Here is a 20,166-nt window from a genome sequence, read left to right as displayed (position 1 = left end):
ATCTAAGTGTTGCCAACTAATTTTCAAGCGTCCGCGTATTACGTGCCTAACAAAAGCGCATTGCTTTGCGTTATTTGGTTGAAATACTGGAGTGGGGGAAAAATTGTGTGGCAAAAGGAAATGAGTGCGGCAAAAGTAAATACAGCAATTAGCTACTTTGCGTGCTACAATCAGTGGAAGGAAGCCCACTTTGTCAGGTAACTGTAGGAAAATTATACAGTGGTAATCATAAAACGGAAAATATCATATTCCACCAGTTGTACGTTATAGTTTTCAACATAAGATGTTAAGTTTGGGAAGAAGAACGGTTTTTGGAGGGCTTCCTTATCATAAGTACAGTAGTACCGAGTGAAAGTGAGGTGATCAAGGTTTGTAGATTGTAGAACCGTACATTTACGTTATAGTTTATAGTATTGTACGCAAGTTCGGAGTTGTGCCTGCTGCTGCTACGTATAAATAGCGGAACGTGTCGACTCACGTGTCCACGTGGACGCCACGTGCACGTATCGACCCTGCTGCATTCCACGTCTCGTTTACGTTGCGAAACACGCTTAGTTTTCTCATTTCTGAAATTTATCGCTGAAAGGTGGACACATCGGTAGAATATTTTCTCATGCGTATACGACGTTTTATATTTCGGTTTTAACACGCAAATGAAGATTATGTAAACTAAATTGACCTAACCTTCATCCAACCTAACCTAATTGTGCAAATTTTGTGCTTTAAATACCCTCTTTACCCTTTTTTGTGAGGGGCGGTCCAAAGACTGGTCAATCTTTGTTGAATAGTAATGATAGCGATAGCACTAATCGACAGCCAAGTGACGAGTGGCATCTGGGTTCGGTAGATCTCGCTTGGAATCAAACCAGTGACCTTCAGATTTGAAGGCGAGCACTATAACCACTCAGCTACCCAGAAATCAATACTACCGTAAAAATCTAGTGGCATCAGCAAAGCTACCGCTAAACATGCAATCAACAAATGGTCCAGGGGACAACACCTAGAGAGTTGGCGTAACTATCCTGGACAATAATTTAGCAAAACACTGCTCTCAGAACCTAGCACCCTCTTGACTCGCTGGCTGACAAAGCTGGGGAGAGGGCAGGTCTTGCAGGTACTTGCTCTTATCACTGGACACGGCCATTTCAGGAAGCACCTGCACACTCTAGGAATTGTCAATGACAATATAATAAGGAGTGTCGACTTTGCAACCAGTCCGATGAGACTGCAAAACACATTAATCTGGATTGCGATGGACTTGTGGCTAGGCGAAGGGCTCTGTTTGGTATAAAACAGCCAGGTGATGAACCAGACGCTAACATTGGGTAACATCTCCTACACCTATTCAAAGACAATGGGGAGCGAGCTGGCGTAGTGGTTAGAGCGCGGAACTTCAGTCCCTGAGGTACCGGGTTCGATCCCCGCCAAGTCGCCAATGGATTTTATCTAAGTGATAATGCCGCAACCCCTAGGTCTAGCCTGAAGTAATGTGAAAAACAATCCCAGGCTCGTGCCTAGCGTCTTAGGACAAAAACAATCAAAGACACAGGCATAGGCTTACCCAGTTAGCGGCAATTGGGATGCACAATAAGCTTTGGTGGACGTGCTTGGACCACGAGTCCACCCCTCTCACAATACAATACAATAAAAATTGAAACTCACATCGGGTGAAAATAAAAATAAAAACTTTTTTGACAATTTCTAAAACCCCACGCCCCGTTCCCTTGACCCAATCTCGCTGGTTCGTGAACTCGTTCAAGTAATATAAATATTTATAAATTTTAACGAATCTGAATCTGAATTTTTTTGCTCTGGGTACATCAAAATGTCTCACAACAATTGTTTGTTTGCATATTTATTATTTCATAAGGTAATTTATATTGTAAAACGCTAAAGCTTTCCTTTGGAGAAATCTTCAATTTTTCTGCACTTGACCATCACAATATAATTTATATAAATACTAACGGACATTTGGAGAAAATTGACTCGTGGTCAGCCTCTCACGAGTAGATCTTCTAAATCTCATGACCTATATATTTTTCTTTCGCCTCACTTCACAGTAAGGAGCAGGTTTGTGTACTGGTTGTAGACCAGAAAGTTGTTGTTTACAGAAATAGATCGGTGTCTAATTTTACCAAACACTCTTACGTGGTACTTTTTAAATGAGATGCGAGTTTCTTCAGTAGCAAATGAACTATTTTAGTCATACATGTTTGGGTAGCTGCATTACACATAATATTGGAAAGTCTTAAAAACGGTACTATTGAAAAACTGAAAATGTTGTCTAAATGTTGTTTATTTTTTTAAATCTGTTAAGGTGTGCAGAAAATTATCGTTCAAGACTCGCTCGGAAAATTGTTTAAACCACGCTAGGTAACTATTATGTTCATGATCACGTCCTTGTGATCTACTATACTATAGTGGGTCAACCATTGGCCCGGGTGGGAATGGGTTGTTGAGGTCGAGTACAAGGAGTGTCGTTACATGATTTAAAATATTTAAATAGTTTCTTTAATATTTACTGCTTAAATAATGTAATGATTGAAAGAGGCAGGTTTGTTTGATTGTATTAAATACATTATGATGAGATAATGGCGTTAGACTTAGCTCATGCAATATTCATCCTTTTAGAAGTTTCCGGCTGGCCGAAATTGAGGAATATAAGGATAATTTGACTTTTTTTTTATTTGAAGAAAATCTAAGATTATACAGTTTGTTGTGCATTTACAGCAGTATGCATCTGATGTACATGGAAGCAAATTTAAGCTGTTCAACAAAATTACTGTACTGTCATCTGAATGTAAAAAAAACAATTACTTTGTAATTATTTTTATGCTTAAAATTAAACTGTTGGCCTACTTGACGATTAAAAATACCGGTTTTTATCTAAAATGAAGATACTCTAGGATGTACGTTCCGGAATGAAAATATAGTCCTAAGGTTGATGTTAATGTTATTTCTATACACCTAATCTAGGTTAGTTGACTAGGTTTATTTATTTTGATTGCATCAATATTGTATACGTTACTGCATAAAACGGTCTGTAATTTTACTAGAAAATACTTAATTAACATATTTAATTTGCCAATTATTTTCCAAGTAAAATACAATTTAATTCTTCTACTAAACACACTTAAATGGGTAATTTGTATAGTTTACCGGTAAAAAAGATGTAGGCCTATCCATTACGTATAGAGTTAATTGGACTCACACATAGGAACAAAGTTATTTCGAAAAATTCCCGCATAACTTTATAAGCTAAACAATATTTCAAATACATTTATTATTTATACATTCATTACATTTATTATGTATTTCTCTGTTCGCAGTATGTAAAGTTTGTTTGCAAGCCATTGGCTCGATAGTGTGGTGTACTGCAAGGATGTTACTATTATTATACTCATGTGGCGATCACTCCATTAATTTAATAATCCTATAACCACAATTAAGCCGCAGATCTGCCCTTAGATGGGGTTTACACACACCCTGCAATGATATAACCTTCCATCGTGTTTATGATACTTTACCATGTTTAACTATTATCGCTGAAATATCCACCATTAGTACAACCTTTGACTATTAATGGTACAACTGAAGCAACTTCTTTGCAACAGTGAAACTTTAGTTGTACACCTGTGATGGTAAATAACCTCGAAAATCCTATTAACACCATTCTACAAATGAACGTGAATAAAACTTTCACCTTCATGTTTAAGGCTCTGTGTTTTTAGTTTATATTAATGTAAGAGGGAGTGTAAAGGAGTGAAATTAGGAGTTTGAGAAGGCTGATCATATTTTGTTTTGGACAGTCAAACACAACTTTCAAACTAATCCACTACTGATTTGAGCGGAGTTGGCCGTGTAGTACCTTCACCGTTTAAGTCGTCTAGGTTAAGCCAGTGGCCAAAGATTAGTGTCGGAAGCTGGCCTCGAACCTGCAACGTCTGCCTCAGCCGAAGCAAGGCACTAAATAAACTTGGCCGAAGACACGCTTAGGCTTTGTTTATAAATTGTGCAAATTTCAATAGAAGTTTCTTCAGAAATATGGACAGCAGCTACTAATCACACATGCATAAACCCCATACGTAAGTTGAAAAATAATTTCTAGTAAAATACGTATCACCCAAGACAGATGAATCTTCTGAGAAGCTTCAATCTCCTATTACGGGGGAGGGAGGGGTACGACAAGGCTAAAGGGGTTGTACTTACCGAGCAATTAAGACAGGAATAATTCAATCGAAAGCTTTCCCCTAAACACCTGTGAGCATGAACTGTGTTAATCATTTCTGATTAGAATCAGGTAAATTCTTCATCACTTGACTAAATAACGGTTTTACAGAATGAGCACTGATTTGAAATTTAAGTAGTAAATTATTTTTGATGGAGTACTTAATTGTGACGGTAAACGTAAGTTTCCAGTTTAGTAGTTGTTGCGTTTTGCTTGGACTAAAATTTGCTTCAGCCACACGGATTTAGATATATAGTTATAGTTAAGTACAATTTGTAGTTGATGAAGATAAACGTAAAACTGATTAGTTTATTTTACTAAATGAGATTCTTTTACATGCACACAGTTGCCTTCATAGTACCGCAATAGGCGCAATAAAAGGTGTACCTTCATGTAGGGACCTCTACAAGTAACTGAAACTTTTGACTATAAACTGAGAACCGCAATTAGAGTCAAACAATTGATAAACAAACAATACATTTACACCATCATACAGATTTAATATTTAAATAGTAAGTACTTAAACGTATACAATATACGTAAATACTATTATTTGTGTTACGATCTACGTATGATATTTGTCGCATACAATACCTAATGTTTAATTCTTGGGCTGATAGAGCTGTGTTTTGTGTTACAATTTTCGTACGATATTTGTCACATACACTAGCGTTATTTCTTGGGTTGATATTCAGCTGTGTTTCGTGTTACGATTTACACATATTTGCAGCATACAATATCTAATGTTTAATTCTTGGGTTGATAGTCAGCTGTGTTTCGTGTTACGATTTACGTATGACGTACGAAAGGCCGGTAGTAGTTTCAGGTTCGAGCCCCTAGCAGTTCCGGTCACAATGGTCAATGTGGTAACTATGACAACGCCTCCCCCCACCCTCCCAACGGTAACTTCAACCCCTTCTTGTTTGTTCTTCAGCATCCTTTTAGCCCTCAAGATCGCTTATCAAGCGTCAAAAGTTTCAGTCACGCTTTGGTGAAAACATTTATACCGATTTCATATAAACTCCCAAGTCGATAAATGAAAGGTTCAGCAGTCTGAGCCTGTGAATACTTTACTTATTCTCCTCCCAGGTGGGAATGCAGTTGTCTCGAATGGTTATCGTGCTTCCCTTGAAAACTGAAGGTCGCTGGTTCGATTCCAAGCGAAATATTTTATAGGCCTAGATGTCTATTGGGTTTTCAGTTAAAGACACGATCTAATACAAGGTCTACGTTTAATACCAACATGAATGAGGTTTCCACCGTCCCCTTACAGACAACTTTTCAAAAACGTTTATAGCGTAGAAACACAAATGGCAATACTTTAAAGTAAATGATCTCCTGGTGCTATTATTTTTAAGATGTAGGTAAACATTAAATATCTGCAGCTATACAATTTGAGGTACAAAACATTAAGGGTTAGCTTCCAAAACTTGTTCGTTAGTAAAATATTGGGTCAATGTTTAGAGCAGGGACTTTGAAAAACTCTTATGTTTCAATATACATTTCGCGCTGGTGTGGTAAGAGTTGCTAAATCACAACAACAAAACTACAAAGACAACTTCTAATCTGATAGTGCCCCAGATATTGCCCCTTTATTGAATTCTTGATAATAATCACTTAGGTATTTGAAAAAAATATTTTGAGAAGTGAGAAATGATTCTTCAGCATATATTTTAAATTAATTTTAAGGTGGCCGCTAGCCTCTAAAGACTATAGAGAAAGTTGTAAGATGGCAATCGAAATACTGACACTGGGTGCATTTCTTTTGAATGACTACCAAATCCTATGAAATTTAGGTATTTCAGGGACTAACAAAACTTTATCGCATTATTACGAAGATGACGTGTTTTAATTTCATATGTTACGTGTGAGTACCAGACTATTGTAATTTAAAATTAAATCTTAAAACGGTTTCAAACATTTGACATTATCTTTGTATAATTATTCATAAATCATCTTTGCATAATTAGGTTTACTCACTCATTATTCAATAAATTGTATTTAGTGAATATTGCTGAGTACACAGTAAAAATGTTTCATATGAAGGGAAGGAGACTTTCCATTCCCAATATTTCTGTCTAATACGCGAATTTATAATCGAGAAAAACTCAAAGAAAAAAGTTTAGTAATCTATAGCATCTTATTTATCACATAAACTATCCCGGTAACAAAATTTATTGTTGGAAATATAGTTTTGACTGTAAAAAACTCTGTGATTAATTAATTTAACTACTGTATGTTCTTTCTGAAAAAAAGGCTACAGCTAGTCCATGTCCACAGGGATGTCTTCTTCGATACCTCAGGATTGCTCCTACTAGTCAGACTTATGTACTCTGGTTAGTTATGTACTATAGTTACTTATCTAGACTTACCTGACAGTGAGAACAGTGGAAGTTGACCGAGTAGCTCTGGCCGCAGTCGTACCTAGACAACACCTCCGAGAACGCGCACTCCAGAGACGCGGCTAGTCTATCAGTGTCTATGAGCGCCTGCACAGCACGCTCACACGTAGCATTGTCACTCCACAGGTCCGCTCCGAGCGATGAGTGGACCGAATGTTCACAACAATGCCTCAACCGTAGTCTCGTCGCCAGCCCCGAGCCCGCACCGGCCCCACACAAAACCGTTTTGTGCGATTCATTCAAATATTCAAGGCACTGAGTTGTATTATCTGAGTTTCGTGATGTCGAAGAGCACGGCGGCGGACAGCGGGGCGGTGGAGGCCCGGGGAATTCGCTGATCATCGTTCTGTCGGCGCAAGGACCCTGTAGGTCGGGAGAGGGCTGGTGTAGATCACAAGACGATAGCCATGGGTTGACCGACGCTAGGGGCGAGTGAGCTGTGGACGACATCAAGAACAGTAGGACCAGCCATCCTGTGCAGGTGTTTCGAGCCAAGGGCATGGTCCGACTCGAGGAGGAGTCGCCGACACTGATTCACAGGTAGCTAGATGACGACTCGACCGGCGCATCTCTGCTGGTACCTGTAACAATAGTGGGTGTCAGTGTCGAGTGATCGAATCAAATCATCTTCAGTAGAGTACGAGTCCCACGTCGCATACAAACGCACTTCTGAACTATTATGGACATTCACGTCCATAACGAGTTTTTTCCGCGGAGAGACCAATATTATTACTAAATGTGTATAGTAGCCTCACAAAGATTTATAAAAATACAGTAGAAATAGAACAGATTTTCAAACCTAACGATAAATTCAAACAGAATTGCCAGTCTCAATTTTCTCGACAACTTAAAACGTCCGTTATACTCGTTCTGTCTGTCTGTTGGCGTTCCACCCTACCGCTCTCCTGAATCACTCGGTGTTATTGTAACAGTAGGTACCTCTGGGTGACGTAGCTCAGGAATACAACACAGAACTGTTTTACAAAACCCAACTTTATTACTACTCAAAACAACACAAAGAACATAAAGCTCAGTAATAATCACAAAGTAAGAGTAGACTGAAACTGTATAAATCATTTGGTTAGAAACTGAAACCCCAATTTGAAAAATAATAAACGCCAATAATTATGATAACCCTTAACATTGTCTTAGCTGGACCTGGACCCAAGGCCAAGGGTCTTGGGCTCCAGCTCCCCCAGCAGGATCTTGTCCTCCAGTACACCAAAATCATATCTACATACAAAACCGACAACCTGATTAAGTTCACTGGCCTACTTAAAGCCACAGCCTTCTGTAGATCAGCACATGTTATTGTTTAACAACCCTTCTAGCCTACTCGCACAACATTACCAAACACTCCCTCTTTACAATATCTGACGCCTTCCTATTACATTATGCTCCTTTTTAAGGGGATTCTGGATTGAAGAACCTAATGCCGTTGTTACAGGTGTCTTTCAAAGAATCTTCTTCTGTGTTTAGGTCTTATTTTTCTTAAGCTACTGAATATTGTAAGTATTGTCGAGAAAATACTGCATTTAATGCCCTAACGGTATTGAGGATGGAAAAAATCTTTTGAAAACTACAAACAAATGAGAATGTGTATGGGCAGCAATGTAAGAACATCGTGTGCCTAAAGACAAACTTACAAGTTAGATTTAGATGGATCTTAACATTATATTTCTACGATGCCAACGCAACCGTGTGCTCATTTTAAGTTGAAGAAGAAAAGAGGAAGTGTGTTTGAATGAATGAGACAACAGCTTTGATGTTAACAAAGATCAGCTGTTTTTCCAAATCCAGAACCACTCATTAAAGGCACAACGATTAATGGACAGATAGGCCTACAGTAGTTTCAAACAACCAAAATTCTTTCATATTTTTTAGGATTGAGATAGGGGCCTTAAGATAACTAATTGTACCGTACCTACTTAGCTACCATGCTAAATTGTAACAGTTGAGTAATATTAGTTTTAAAAGATTCGTAATCGTGCATTTACATAAATATATACACGAGGAAACTTTTGATGGGTCTTTTGAGATGGCAAAAAGTGTCTGAATAAATGCGTTTTTGTGTTTAGTGGAAATTAAAAAAATAACCATGCATAAAATACAGATCCATATGGACCATGTTAAACCGATGGTTCGTGATTATGTTAATTAAATACAGATGAACTAGCTTAATCCACGGTTTCGAGATTATGCTAATCAAATACAGACAAATCAACTCAATCAATGATTCGTAATTACCTGTACCACATACAGACGAATCAGCTCGTGTGATGATTCGTTATTATTATTGATCACATTCATGCGAACCAGCCTAGACAATGATTCAAGAGTATGTAAATTAAATACAGACGAATCAGCACACACTATGATTCATATATGCTAACTAAACACAGACAATCCAACTCAACCCTTAGTTTGTGATTATCTAAATTTAATACAGATGGTCCAGCTCTATTCATAATTCGTACTTATGTCTTTATCAGAAGAGACAGCTCAGTCCATGATTCGTAAATACATTAATCACAAACAGACAAATCAGCATGATCAATCCATGATTCGTGGTCGTATTTATCACATACATACGAAGCAGCATAAACTATTAATGATTTGTGAATGTGTTATTCGAATACAGAAAACACAACTCAAACAATGATTCGTAAGCAAAGAACAATAATACCAAACTTTCGCTATATTGACAACATACAGACGAATTAGCCCAATCAATGATTTGTGAGTCTGTTACATACATCACAAGAATGCAGCAAGATGAGTATTTTATCAATGCAGTATCATAGGTTTCTACCGTTCTTAAACATGTGTTAAAGTCTTACTTCTAAGGCATGGACTATCGATTTCGTTGACCAATTTGTATATTTTTGTATCACTAACACACCATTTCTTATTTATTTAAAGATTGTGTACAAAAAGGGCTTGCTATTGATCTGGTGTTGTAGTATTAGGGTAAGAAAAGTCAGAAAAACGTTGAGTAAGATTGATTGTAACGTTATTGATGATTGGCAGACAACCCTCAACACTTTTTAAGGTCACGTATATTTTATGTGTTTTTATTTTAAGCTTATGTGATTTTTCAGAAATATATCTTATGTGATCAGTTCGTGAGTTTATCAATTACATTTACCCCCAGTAGTCCAAATGCTATTTATTCTAGCCAGGGATAAACAATTTTATTCTTATCATGAATTCCTCGTGACATTTTTTTGAGGTCACCAACAACCTACAAGTTTAAAAGTGGAGATATTTGATTTTAAGTTTTGTATTTCTTAAATGTGTTGGTATTATGATTTAGTTTTAAACGTTCATTAAAGTGTACGTACTTAATTTCGAGTGATGAAACTAAAGTTGTGTGAGTTCCTTAAACACTACTAACACTTTTTAAGTGCATAATCTTGAAAATGTGAAACTGAGAGTTAATACTTTTTAGACGTTAGCAGTCACAATAAAAAATCCATTCATGGTCCTTCTAATTTACAAGTTGTATTGGTAAAAGAATAATATGGGTTAAAGATTGTGTCAACTGAGTTTCATTGGTTACTGTTAGTAGGAAACAACTTTTGCAGCAAATTAATTTAAACTAAAGGGTACATCAGAAAACATGTTGTTTGTTATTTAAATTTAAATACAAACAACGTTTAAAAATGTGGATACAAATAAAAAAAAAATACATACAGTAAAGTCAAATAAATTTTGTAAACTACATGGGTTCAGAGAATATTAAGAAGTTTTAATTCCAATAGATTTATACCTCAAACAATTATTCAATTACACGATTTACAGTTTTTAGTGGAATTTGTAAAGGCTTCATATGCAATGTGATAAAATGACACACAGTATACGAAGCTGGCGAAATAGATGATTGATAACTCAACAAAGCCCTCACCAACGCCTTGTACCAGCCTCAGCAAATCAATGAAACCATGGGTGGTTCGAGCCTGACATAACATGTCAAACATTACGTGTTCTTTAAAATGTATGTTTTAATAAAAAACCGTAATAGTCCATAAAACCAAGTGTTTTTTTGAACCGCTAGGTACTTATTCAATTGCAAATACCTCAGTTTAACCAATCCATGGTGGTGGTTTTCGGCGTCAACCGCGTCGTCAGTTGTATTTCACTGCCAGACGTTTCGCCCTTACTATGAAGTGGCATCCTCAGTGGCTAGGCTGAGACTCTGAAAGGGCGAAACGTCTGGCAGTGAAATACAACTTACGACGCGGTTGACGCCGAAAACCATCACCATGGATTTCAATGACAACGGCCACGAAAGCCTACGCATGAAGACCTCAGTAACCAAGTTTACTCAACTAAAAATGTATAATTTTATCAGTAAAACATGAACCAAATCGAGTTTTGACCACCCGTACAAATTTTGATCCAATATTTAAAAGAACAGTCAATTCAGATTATTAATTCGACATCTAATCGAGAGTTTATTTATATGTTTGTTCTTTAAAAACTACCAAATGATCCATCTGATTGACCTAGGGAAACGATCCTATTGCCTGGGATGGTGGATGTCTAATTCGTATGATAATTATGCGTGTCACTGCATAAAAAATTATTTTTATGTACACGAACTTTGTTCCAAGTTTTGTTGCTCTTTATACATTTTTAAAATATTTATCTGTCCTGGGACTTTTAAAATGTGTATAAATGTTGGAAAAATTTACATTTTTAAGCTGTAACCTTTTATTCAAGATTATGAAGAGGACCATTCTTGTTTACAATTTCTCATAGATTATTTTTGTATACGTATACAAAAATAATCTAACGCTAAGGCTCATAGTGTTTTAGATACTGTATTTCATAAAAACTACAAATCTCCAACTTTATCCCCCAACACCCCCACCATCAAACCTGACACTAAAAATCGTGTAACTCTTTATAGGGATTATATTGAACCGTTTGGAGTCAAAAGTTAGCTTTTCACTTTGGATGTTGAGGTTAGACAGCTTTTTTGCTAAATTGTACCATACTAAATGTTATTTCGACTATCGACTAAGTAGTAGACAGTTTCAATTAGTAATTTTTTTCGGCTTAGCCTCAAAATTGTTATTTGGCATCCTTTGTGTTCAGCAGCTTGCTTGATGGAGCAAGAACAAAGTAATTTATTTGATAAATTATCTTTATATTGTATACTACATTTGATTGTTATAGCGCATGAGTGACGAGTACAACCATAGATAAAACATTTCTACACGATAAGGCCTAAAAATTAAAAGGATTTCCACAGCATTTTCCTGTGATATAATTACTTATATTTTAGTGAGTCAATCTCTTACTAAACCTTCATCTTGTTAATAAATTTTTCAAGTATTTTTAAGACACTTCACGTGTAGGAAATACCTGTAAATATACCAAGTTGGTGTTTTATTTGGTTCACACCATTCTTATCTAACGTGAGAATACAAATAAGAGTGTTGTTGTTTTATGAGCATTTATCGCATTTAATTTAAAATATAAATTCTACAAATAAATATAGGGTTGACCCGTTGACCACTGTTTTTCCCCCCTGAATAACACCCTCACCGAAAAATACAAAACAGTAAAGATGAAAAATCCATTTTAAAAGATATGTTGGTAAACCATCGAAAGTACAACCAAGCCCTGTGTATAGAAACATAAGTCACATTTGATTTGATCTAATCTTATTATTGCAGTATAGCTCAATATAACTGTTCTAAGTATTTATTTTAATTTCATTTACTCATATTAAATATAAATGCAAACCATCACATCTATTTTCCACATACCAGTTTAAAGGGGGTTTCCTGACAATGTTCAGTTTATTTTTAATGCGGGGGTTTCAGCCCCCCTTTCCAAACATGGAATCTGTGCTGTTTGGTATTTTTATAGTTATCATATGTTGCATATTTGATGTTTGTTTTTATTGTATTGTTGTTTTGAGCTTGAAGACTTACTTTTGGGATCTTGGCTAATAAAGTATCTATGTTTAACTGTGGTGTGAGTTTTACCTTTCACTTCATGGTGTCAGGTTAAATAAACTTTTGTGGAGAAGAAAGAACTAAGAATGGCTGAAGCAGTGAGTAGTACAGTTAGTACAGTTCAATACCAACTTGTCACACCTGAGCCTTTCAATTTCAGGGAACCTTCTGAATGGCCTAGATGGATAAGAAAATTTGAAAGGTTTAGATTAGCTTCAGGATTAGACAGTAAGAGTGGGGAAAATCAAGTTAATATGCTTTTATACTGTCTAGGAGATGAAGGAGAAGACCTTCTAACATCTTTCGGATTAAAAGATGAAGAATTACAGAGTTATGACACTGTCAAGGGTAGATTTGAGTCTTACCTAGGTTTCAAAATCAATATTGTATATGAGAGAGCTAAATTTCTAAAAAGACGTCAGTCTGAGGGGGAACCTGTTGATTCTTTTATAAATAGTTTACACAAACTGGCAGAGCGATGTAAACTTGGGGAATTAAAAGATGAACTAATTAGAGATTTGATAGTAATTGGGGTAAATGATGATAAACTTTTTCAAAATTTACAGTTGGATGAAAAATTAACCTTAAGTACAGCAATTTTGAAAGCAAGACAAGCAGAGAGTTTAAAACAACAACAAAAAGTAGTGAGGGAATCACCAGAAATTGAGTTTGTCAATAAGGGGATTAAGCAATCCACTAAACATCGGTTTAGGGACAGTTCTTGCAATAAAAGTCAAGATCAAAGCTTTTCAATGAAAGGTAAATGTAACAAATGTGGATTCGTTGGGCATCACAATAACAATGATTGTCCTGCCAATCAGTCTACATGTTTCAGATGTGGAATAAAGGGACACTATGTGAGATGTTGTACCAAAGGATTTGAAGTGAGAGAAATTAATAACAGTAATGAACCATTAGAAAAACCTAAAACCTATTTAGGGGAATAGGTTGGAGGACAAAATCCTTGTAAAGTAAAACTTAATGTTAAGGGGCATGATATTTATTTTAAGTTAGACACTGGAGCAGATGTTTCTATAATTGGATATGATCTTTGCAAGGAGTTAAAACTGGAAACGAGTGAAACAAGTAAAATATTATTTGGTCCGGGGAATACAAAGTTGAAAGTGGTTGGTAAGATCGTTGCTACTTTAGTGTTTAGAAATAAATCTATTGTAGAAGATATTTACGTCATTGAGCAACAACCTACTCCACTTTTAAGTAGAAATGCAATGTTGAAATTAAATCTAATTCAGTTCAACATAGATTCGATTTTCTCTAACCAAATATTTTCTCAGTTTTCTGATGTTTTTGGTTCTATTGGTGAAATGAAAGGGGAAAACTACAGAATTGCACTAACACAAAATGCTCGTCCCTTTGCTGTGGCAGCCCCTCGTAGAGTGTCCGCTCCATTATTGAGCAAAGTCAAAGAAGAATTGGATCGACTGCATTCTGAGGGAATAATTGAGCCAGTGGTAGAACCAACAGACTGGTGTGCACCAATTGTTGTTGTACCGCGTAAGACAGGTGATAGAGTGAGGCTATGTGTTGATTATACCGAACTCAACAAAAGCATTCAGAGAGAAAGGTGGCAACTACCAACTGTAGAAGAAAGCCTAAGTAAATTAGAAGGCGGACAAATATTTTCATTACTAGACGCTACAAATGGATTTCTTCAAGTTCCTTTACATCACGAAAGTTACAAGCTTACGACTTTTATAACTCCTTTCGGGCGATTCTTTTTCAAGAGGTTACCATTCGGTATTAATTCTGGCCCAGAGGTTTACCAGAAGAGGATATACCAAGTTTTGGATGGACTGGATGGGGTAGTAAACCAAGCAGATGATATACTTGTGGTTGGTAGAACACAGGAAGAACATGACCATCGACTAGCAAATGTATTACAAAGATTGAGAGAATACAATGTTACACTTAATAAAGATAAATGTAACATTAATGTGAACAGAGTTAAATTTCTAGGACATTTGATTGAAAATGGATTGATAAAGCCTGATCCTGAGAAAGTGGAGGCCATTATGAAAATGCAAACCCCAAATAATGTTAACGAACTTCGGCAATTTCTTGGCATGGTTAATTATTTGATGAAGTTTATCCCTAACTTGGCTGAAGTTACTGCTCCATTGCGAATTTTACTTAAGAAAGGTTATCAGTGGGTTTGGTCTGACGTTCAAAAGAGTGCTTGGGATAAAATTAAATCCCTAATTTCTTCAAATCCAGTTCTGGTGTCCTACAACAAAAATCGTAAAACCAGAGTTGCAGCTGATGCCTCGTCATTTGGCCTAGGAGGGGTGATTGAACAATTTGTGGATGGAAAGTGGAAACCAATCACCTATGCATCGAGATCTTTATCACCGACAGAGATGCGTTATGCTCAGATAGAAAAGGAGGCACTGGCACTGACTTGGGCATGTGAGAGATTTTCACAGTATGTTTTAGGAACCGAGTTTGAACTTATGACTGACCATAAACCTTTAGTTCAGGTGCTTGGAAGTAAACAAATCGCTAGTTTATCGGCAAGACTTCAGCGGTTAAGAATGAGAATGGCTTGTTTTAGATATAAAGTAACATATGTGAAAGGAAAGGAATTTTATGTACCAGATGTTTTGTCTAGGAAACCCATTAAGTCAAATGAAGAACATGAAGACATATTGGAACAAGATTTGTTTGTTCAGAGTATTTTAGATGCTATTCCTTGTTCTGACAAAAGGCTCAAGGAAATCAAAGAAGCTCAGGATACTGATGAGGAATGCGGAAGGATTAAATCCTGGATTGTGAATAACAATTGGAATAAAAATTCGGTGTATTGGAAGTACAGGACTGATCTAAACATCAGTAAAGGATTCCTCCTTTTAGGCACAAGACTGTTTATTCCAAAATCGTTGAGAAAGGAAATACTGAGTAAAATACATGAAGGTCACATGGGAATTGTCAAATGTCGAAGGCGAGTGTATGAATCGGTGTGGTGGCCTGGCTGCTCAACAGATATTGCTACACTTGTAACAAATTGTCCAGTTTGCTTGGAGCAAAGAAGTAACAAATCAGAACCTTTACTGTTGACTGAACTACCAAAAAATCCCTGGGAGTCTTTAGGTATTGACCTTTTGAAATGTAATGCGAAATGGTATTTAGTTGTGCAAGACTACTATTCTAGATTTCTTGAACTGGTTTATGTGGATTCATTGACTACTGAGGCTGTGGTTGCTAGATTGAAAAATATATTTGCTCGACATGGAGTACCATATGGTATATATTTGCTGATGGAGGTCCGCAATTTACTTCTCAGGATTTTAAAAATTTTGCTGAAGAATATGGTATCCGTATAGTGACATCAAGCCCAAGGTATCCACAATCAAACGGAGAAGCAGAAAAAGCAGTTGACATAGCGAAGCGGATTCTAACGAAATGTAGTGATCCAAATCTTGGATTGTTAGAATATATAAATACACCCTTAGAGTCTGGTCTTTCACCTGCAGAGTTACTTTATTCACGGAAGCTCCGATCAACATTACCGTCAATAAATAACTTCAGACAGGTAACAAGGGAAAGATTGCAAAAGTTTAAAGAGAAGGATTTTTCAATCAAGGAAAGAAATAAGAGAAACTACGATGTAAGGAAAGGTGTAAGAGATCTCTCACAGCTTGATCAAAATGACAAAGTTTGGATTCCAGATTTAAAACGTTATGGACATGTTGAGAATAAATCAAATCATCCTCGGTCCTACCTGATAAATACACAGGCAGGGAAGATCAGAAGGAACAGGAGACATATAATAGCTGTGCATAGGCCTATTGAAAATGGTGAAAATAGATTTGAACACCAATACCAAGAAGACCAAGGAACTGAAACTGATGCTGGACATAATTACAATAGCAATGAAAATGACAGACCTAAAAGAAGTGTAAAACCACCTCGTAGATACAGTGATTCAGATTTTTATAAATAAACTAAAAAAAAGAGAAAAGAGAAGATGTGCTGTTTGGTATTTTTATAGTTATCATATGTTGCATATTTGATGTTTGTTTTTATTGTATTGTTGTTTTGAGCTTGAAGACTTACTTTTGGGATCTTGGCTAATAAAGTATCTATGTTTAACTGTGGTGTGAGTTTTACCTTTCACTTCAGAATCCTTATTCGTTGAACACGTTTTCAGAATAATGCAGAATACATGATTTTAAACAAAAATAACCAAAATAGAAACAGAAATTTTGAAAAATTATTAAAAGCTGAATTTGTGAGTAACCAGCCACTTTCGAAAAACGAGATTATGTTACAAAGTTTTGGCCTAGAAACAAGCAGTTTAAAATATTGCCAGGGAGTTTTGAAACACCTTGTGCAGGACTAGGCCCAGTAAGTTTCATATTATTGATTAGAGAATGTGAAAAGCATGATTTATACCAAGTTAATCTTCCTACTACTGGATATTTAATATTTAAATTATTAAATAAACTGTTACCTGTTCAATAACCTTTGATTCTGTTATGGCTACTGGTTTAGTGACGAAGGTCGCATCATCAGGTAAATCCTCGTAGAACGATTTGTAAAGTGCACTTAAAGTTAACAGAATCATAGGATATTGAACAGGCAACAGTTTATTTAATAATGATTTATATTCCGAAGAAATCCCGGCTTTGAGTTAACCTGTTACGTAATGGTATTTAGAAATGTTGAATGTAAATAATATTCAATTTCATGCAATGTTACCAACTAAACCTTGAAAAGTGTACAAAGGCTGTAGAAAGTTTTGGAACGACGAAAGTAGCACATTGTGTCGTGACAAAAAATTAACTCCATTTATCTCAAAACTTTGCAGTTTTTCATTCGCTTGTGCTCGTGGTAAGAAATGAGTATTTTATAACTGGGATTTCTATATATATCAATTTTGGAAGGTTTTTATGGAGTCAATACAAACTATATTGACCAAAAATTTCTTATATATTTGAACGTTACCAATTTGTTACGGAAAGAAATCTTGGTAAGTAATAATATTAAATCTCCATTTTATGCTTTTTGCAAAATGTTATACTCACAATTAATTAATATAGAGTCAAATTCACAAACCATGCTGTACAAAATTCAGTACATGACAACCAGCTAATTTTACAACTTCAATTAGTTGATTTTATTGGCTAAGTTTCCCATCCCTACAGTTACAGGGCTCAGTATAGGGCGAAAACAAAAACGGTTATTCTTAGTTTAATTTGTTCACATTATAATTTTAAGGGTGATCAATTGTTCTACAAAACACGGTTTCGATATAATAGTATATTTTGTACCTAGGGCCGAAGATGAAGTTTTGCTGGCTCGAGATCATTTTTAAGTTCGGAAGTCCGCTCTACCCCTACCGTTTCGTGTAAACGCAAGGGTCCGCGGCAACAGTGTTTCCGAAAGCTACATTTCACGTAGATTCAAAATAAGGGCATCGTTTTGAAGAAAATTAAATTATTTAAAATATGATGGCTGCAAAATGTTTATTATTGTACCGTAAAGAGCGAAAATCTTCATTTAAAGTAGACGAAAAACGGTAATTTTAAACTGTTTTAACTTATTATAGAATTGTTATTTTAAAATTATAAAACCAGGGTCGCATAGATTGTTATTTGTTCTGTAAAATTCCATCCATTGTTTTTTACTACCATGTATGAGTAGTTTACAAAGGCAGTTGCCGTGAACGTTTGCAAGCGCCTCTCACGGCGCTTGTCAATGGCGCAACATAACTACTGAAGCCCGAGCTGAGGTAGAGCGCACCCTCGCGATCGAGAGCTGCAAAACCCTTTAGGTCCGTGGCACGAACACAATTTTCACCACACTATAACCTATTACTACAATAATAAAGCACACTATCAGTCAACACAACTACAACTTTAAGGTTATGTGAAATATTTTGAGGAATCAGCAGAAATAGATTCTGTTCAGTCTAAAATCTTATTCACTCCCCATGGTTTGCTATTGTGATGGTAGCAAAAGAAAATATGCTTTAGTTAACAATAAGTGCTCTTTGGCTAAAAACTCGGTACATTCAACAGAAATAGTAATTAAAACCAGCACGCTCTGTTAGTGTCTAAATTCAAATGCGTTCATTTTTTTAACTGCCTACAATTTATGGGAGTGAATGTCAGAGGTGCGACTACAATAAAAGAAACACTGCACGTGAAATGCTGTGAACAGTTTCACAGACCCGGTGTGAAAGGCTATGCATATTTGAGGCGTGGTAGGTCCCAAATGGGTTGATATGTCTGTCGTCACAAGCCTATGATTGATAAGGTTCTACATCCCCCTCAAAACCCTTACATGACAAGAAACACACTGCAGGCGTTGTTACACGTTAATGTATGTTACATTACAAAATATTTATTGTTTTGTGAGAAATCTAAGATAATTAACTTGTCTCATCTACCAAAAACAGTTGTATGAATAGTAATAGCGTATCCAAGATTACAGGTAACGGTATTAGCAGTTGTAAGAAATGTTATCTTCATGGTAAGAATTTAGTCTTGGGCCACATTACTGATCTGTTTTGGATCAAATTAAGGTGAGTATTTGTTTAAATAGTTGTTTTATAAATGTACCGTTTGAACTGTAGGATCAATGAGACTTGAACAAATGTGATTAAAGTTAGTGCAATCATATTAAACAAGACTAGTGCACCTTTTGCTCGAATTCGAGCAATTGCAAAGTATTGCAGGCGTTATTTCAAAACTAATAATAGTCACAATTTCCGTTGACTTCTCAAAGATAATGTAATCAATCACTCCACTTCAGTTATCGAAACTGAAAACGAACTCACTCTGAAAACGAACGCTCACTCCACTCTAGTTATCGAAACTAAAATGACAACGAACTCACTCTGAAAACGAAAGCTCTTGAGTGTATAATGTGTTTACTATGAACAGCTGTTTTAGTATTATATGCACTTAAAACGAATTATTCGTCTGTTTAAGTAAACAAAATTTTTTCTTCATAAGAAATACATTGGGATATTGATGGCCTGTGGGGCAAAGCCCGAGGACTTTTATTACAGGAATTGGTGAAAGGGGGAGTCTACACAAAAAATACTTAATTTTGATAGTTTGTAAAAATCCGTCCATTATTAACGGAGGAGTAGTGTTTCGTAGAAAACGCCTTCACGTATTATATACATAAGGCGTATCATATATATGTATAAGGATGTGTGGGATGTTAAAACTAGTGTGATATCTCGGAACAATACTTATTTTTGCTTCCCCTTTCTCAGCAAATTAGGAACATCTTAAGACAAATGTTGTCTAAACTGGAAAAAGTGCAAATTTTCATTTGACAAAACTGCAATGGCCGCAACTTTTCACGTTTAATGGTAATTTCAGATTGAATACAATGATTCGTCAATAGATTTGTTCCAAATTACATATAATAATTTACTGTGATTAAAATTATAAGATATCAATACCATTTTTGGGTGATAACTATTACTTAAGTTTTAATGTAAAGTCCTAATTAATTTAAGATCTAATATTGACTTTTTTCACAAATATGAACTGTTACCACAGTAATATAAAAACACATGAAACTT

General features: G+C 35.9%; 1 protein-coding gene across 3 annotated transcripts in view; it reads right to left on the bottom strand.

Moving 5' to 3' along the window:
- Positions 1 to 20,166, bottom strand: part of LOC128991533 (NALCN channel auxiliary factor 1) — an 89,909-nt gene that overhangs the window by 29,727 nt on the left and 40,016 nt on the right. For all 3 annotated transcript variants that reach the window (XM_054414498.1, XM_054414499.1, XM_054414500.1), the window contains one exon: positions 6,601 to 7,211. In XM_054414498.1, coding sequence (XP_054270473.1) covers positions 6,601 to 7,131 — 531 coding nt within the window. In that variant the 5' untranslated portion in view covers positions 7,132 to 7,211. The remainder of the gene's footprint in view (positions 1 to 6,600; positions 7,212 to 20,166) is intronic.

The sequence above is a fragment of the Macrosteles quadrilineatus genome, unplaced genomic scaffold (genome assembly GCF_028750875.1).
Source record: "Macrosteles quadrilineatus isolate MER2022 unplaced genomic scaffold, UCM_ALF_1.0 Scaffold_4__1_contigs__length_99947679, whole genome shotgun sequence".
Classification (NCBI taxonomy): domain Eukaryota; kingdom Metazoa; phylum Arthropoda; class Insecta; order Hemiptera; family Cicadellidae; genus Macrosteles; species Macrosteles quadrilineatus.
The sequence above is the reverse complement of the archived record's forward strand: the minus strand, read 5'-3'. Positions and strand labels throughout refer to the sequence as shown.